The sequence below is a fragment of the Gossypium raimondii genome, chromosome 9 (assembly GCF_025698545.1).
Source record: "Gossypium raimondii isolate GPD5lz chromosome 9, ASM2569854v1, whole genome shotgun sequence".
Lineage (NCBI taxonomy): Eukaryota > Viridiplantae > Streptophyta > Magnoliopsida > Malvales > Malvaceae > Gossypium > Gossypium raimondii.
In genome coordinates, this window is record NC_068573.1 from 37,400,257 (window position 1) to 37,404,085 (window position 3,829).

Here is a 3,829-nt window from a genome sequence, read left to right on the forward strand (position 1 = left end):
AGTAACTAAAAACACAATCCTAAATAATTGAATGACTCAATTATAACCTTTTTAAATTAAGTAATCAGATATGTAATTTACCCTTTTGAGTACAATGAACTTAAACGACCCCTAACTTGATATCGAATCAGATCAATTGGGGTTAAATTTTCATAAAAAAGAAAAGTTGATAGGGTCAAATTGTCTAAATTTCAGTGGTAGGGGGAAATTTTAATGTTGTCATAGGGTTGGGCAACAGTTTCCGTAAAAAAGGAAGCAAAATATCACGAGAATACGTCAAGGTGCAGCACAACAAAGATGTTGCTATCGTACATCCACACATCGTACCTTAATCAACAAACCTTGCAGCTGTTGCCACATCAATTCTTACTACTACTAGACGTACCACTGTTTTAGTGCTTCCCCCAGTCTCTCCAATACATAGAGAGAGAGAGAAGAAAATAAAATAAAAACAAAAGCTACTCCAAAAGCAGCAGCAAAACGTAGGCCATCCTTAGTAGAATATTTAACATTTTGTATGGGGAGTGACATTCCTTCTGCCAACAAAACAAACCCCATTACAACCCCCCCAAGAATAGGTTCTCATATGACTCAACCCCGAAAGGCAAATAAAAGCAAACACACCCACACACACAAAATAAAATAAAATAAAGCAAAAGCAAACATGAGTCAGCTACCTTGCACAAAAGCAAATAGACAATAAAAACAAAGCAGTATCCCATAAAAAGCTGAGACAACAACATCCCCATTACCAAAACCCACACCCTTAGTTTCTCTTCACAATATGTCTTCTATTTTATCATTTCCCTTGCCCAAAAACCCTTTACTTTCATCTTCATCTTCATCTTCTTCTTCTTTTTCATATCCTTTCTTGAATGCGGGGCTAATTTCGATGGTGGTTAGCTTCTTAGCTTTCAATGCCTCACCTTCCCAATCTGTTGTATAGAGCACTGCATACAGAATAGACACAACACAAGCGACTTGTGCAGACAGCAGTCCAAACCATAGCCCAGAGAACCCCACGTGTAGGAGAAAGGCTAGGCCCACTGCCACTGGGGTGCCCACAAAGTAAAATGAGCCGAGGTTAATGCGGGCACCGACCGCCGGCCTCGCCGTGCCACGTAGGATGCCACACCCGGTTGTTTGGGGGCAATTACCTAGCTCACACAGCCCGATAATTGGCAGGACTGTTGCAACCAAAGGTTTGACCAGATCATCCTTGGTGAACAAACCAGCCCATTTTTCCCTAAGGATCACGGTCCATGCCACATTGATTATGCCAATCACAAAGGCACATCCCAATGCCACCATGGCTGCTAGCTTGGCTTTATATGGCTTACCGGCTCCAAGTTCATTCCCTACCTGCATTTTCTCCCCAATAAGATGCGTAAGGGATAAAATATAATAATAATAATGATAATAATAAAGAAAGAAAAAAAGGGGCATTTGGCTCATTTTTGTTGGTTATGTCGTTTCGTCACACAACAATTGAATGCGGGCTTCGATGACAAAGTAAACAACTTCTTGCTTGTCTTTTACTAATTCTGGCCAATCACATTACATGTATGAGTATGATCCATACACAAGAAGTCCTTTAAAAGGTGATGCAATCACCAACACATCTAATTGGGATCCCATGATCATTTTTACATAAACCGTTGTTCATTTAAAAAAAAAGGTTAATGGCCTTTTTTTTCTCATATATCATAAAATTATTCCATTAGTGGTGTTGGGTTGTTAAAATATGAATGAATAATGGGATAGAGAGTGGAACTTACACGGGCGGAGACACAGCCAGCAAGAGCCATGGGGACAGTATACATCATGCTGGTGGTCTGAATCAGGATCCCAGTAGCAGCCACAGCGAGTGTTGGGTTCGACAGATAACCAGCCATCAAAGTCACTATCTCATACCACCACCATTCCAAGCAAATCCCAAGACAACTAGGCACTGCCAATCTCAAAAGTGGGACCACCCCACCACACACTCCCCCAATCCCAGCCGTCCATCTCATCTCGCACCGTCCGCTAACCCGTACGTACCCCACCATCAGCACCACCATGTTCATGTTTGTAACCACGGACGCCATTGCCACACCTGGTACTCCCAGCCCCATTATCATCACCAGCACATAGTTAAGCGGCAAGTGGAACATCACAGCAACCAAAGAGCACCACATCATAGGCTTTGTCACGCGCTGTGACCTTAAGTAAACCCTCAATGGCTGTAACAAAGTGTTTGTTAAAAGATCCGGCAAAGAATACATACAGTAAGTTGCCGCCATTGCTGTGATATCTTTGTCTTGTCCCATGAACACCATAATGTTGTCAAGATTCACCCATAACAGGCTGATTGGTATGGTTGCAAGAAATAGGATTATGATCATGCGTTGGAGAGAGAGTGATAGCAACTCCCAGTTCTTGCTCCCATAGGCTTGGCTACACACAGGTTCAAGGCCTGAGGCAAGACCAACAAGCACAGAGTAACCAGTGATGTTGGTGAACCCAATGGAGAGAGCTCCACCGGCTAGCTCAAGGCTGCCTAGTCTGCCTAAGAACAGAACCGAAACCACTGCTCTTACAAAGACCAGCCAGTTCATGGCTGTTATAGGCAAAGCCATGCCCCATAGCTCTTTAACCTCTTCAACAACCTACAACATAAAAAAAACCTTATGTCAGTATGGTGTAAGAAATCAATAAATGTAAGATCAATATTTATATCCCTTTCCAAGGGCTGACCTCGGAAGCAGAGGGGAATTTGTGGGAAGAGAAATCTGTGTCATTTGCCATGAGTATCACCAAAAAGAAAATGGTTACAAAAGATTTCTAAGATGGCATGAAATATCCAAGGGAGTAATATAATCAAACAGGAAAATTCATAACCAGCCCAAGTTTCTATTTTTCAATCAAGTTGTGAGACAAGGACAGATATGGCCTTGTATACCCCCAAGTCCCTATTTTTCAATGCGTCTTATGTTTTTTTTTTCCCCCACAACTTTATGATCAAGAACTTAAAGAAAAAGGCAATAAATCAAATAAAAAGCTGAGAAGAACGAACTTCAATTTGGGTTGGGTCTTTCCTGTAGAAATCTCAAAAGGGAAATAAGGGAAGAAAAGGATAGGAAGCATTAAATAGAAAAAGAAGAGGAAGGGGTTGTGAGAGATGTTAAAGGTGCAACGTTTTAAGAGTAAAAAGGGAAAGAAAGGGAAGAGTTATGGTTAGGAGTAAGGGGGGGTTTGTTGCTTAGTTGTAGCTATAAAAAATAAATGAGACAAGTATATATAGTAGTGATGTAAGTTTTAGAGCAGGAGGGAAAGAAAGGGTAAAATGGAAAAGGAAGGGACTTTGGTGATGGCGGCTGGGTAGAGAGAGAGAGAATGGAAAAGGTTGATTCAGGGTGAGAGAAGAGAAAGCGACCGAGGCAGAGAGAGTCCTCTACTTTCAGCCCTCACTCACTCCTCTATTCTTAAGCCTTTTCATTATTCATTATGACTGCTGCTGTGTCTGCCGCCGCTGCAACCATATATCAATTGTTTGGGGGCTTTTAACTGTAAATGAGGAGAGAGTGTGTTTGTGTGAGTTAAGAGACGGGGGAATTTGGAAATGCTCCTTAACTTCCTTCTTAATTAGAGGAAGGGTAAAACACATTAAACTTAGTTTGGTATATAGCCCAAATTTCTAAAAAAAGTTTTTCGCCTTTGATTTTATTTTATTTCTCCAATTGATTCGCTTTACTGTTTAGAAATTTAATATTTTTTATATTTTTTTATTTTTAAAGGTTAGTTCGAAATTGAAAATATTAAATTCACGTTGAATCACTCAACTCAA

General features: G+C 40.7%; 1 protein-coding gene across 1 annotated transcript; it reads right to left on the bottom strand.

The window, feature by feature from the left end:
• Nucleotides 1-648: 648 nt before the first annotated feature.
• LOC105799433 (protein DETOXIFICATION 54) lies at nt 649-3,527 on the bottom strand. Its single transcript, XM_012629984.2, has 3 exons — nt 2,740-3,527; nt 1,779-2,651; nt 649-1,362 (listed from the first exon to the last, which is right to left on the bottom strand). Exons 1-3 carry the CDS (start codon nt 2,788-2,790, stop codon nt 778-780), a joined length of 1,509 nt encoding a protein of 502 aa, XP_012485438.1. The 5' UTR covers nt 2,791-3,527; the 3' UTR covers nt 649-777.
• Nucleotides 3,528-3,829: the final 302 nt, after the last annotated feature.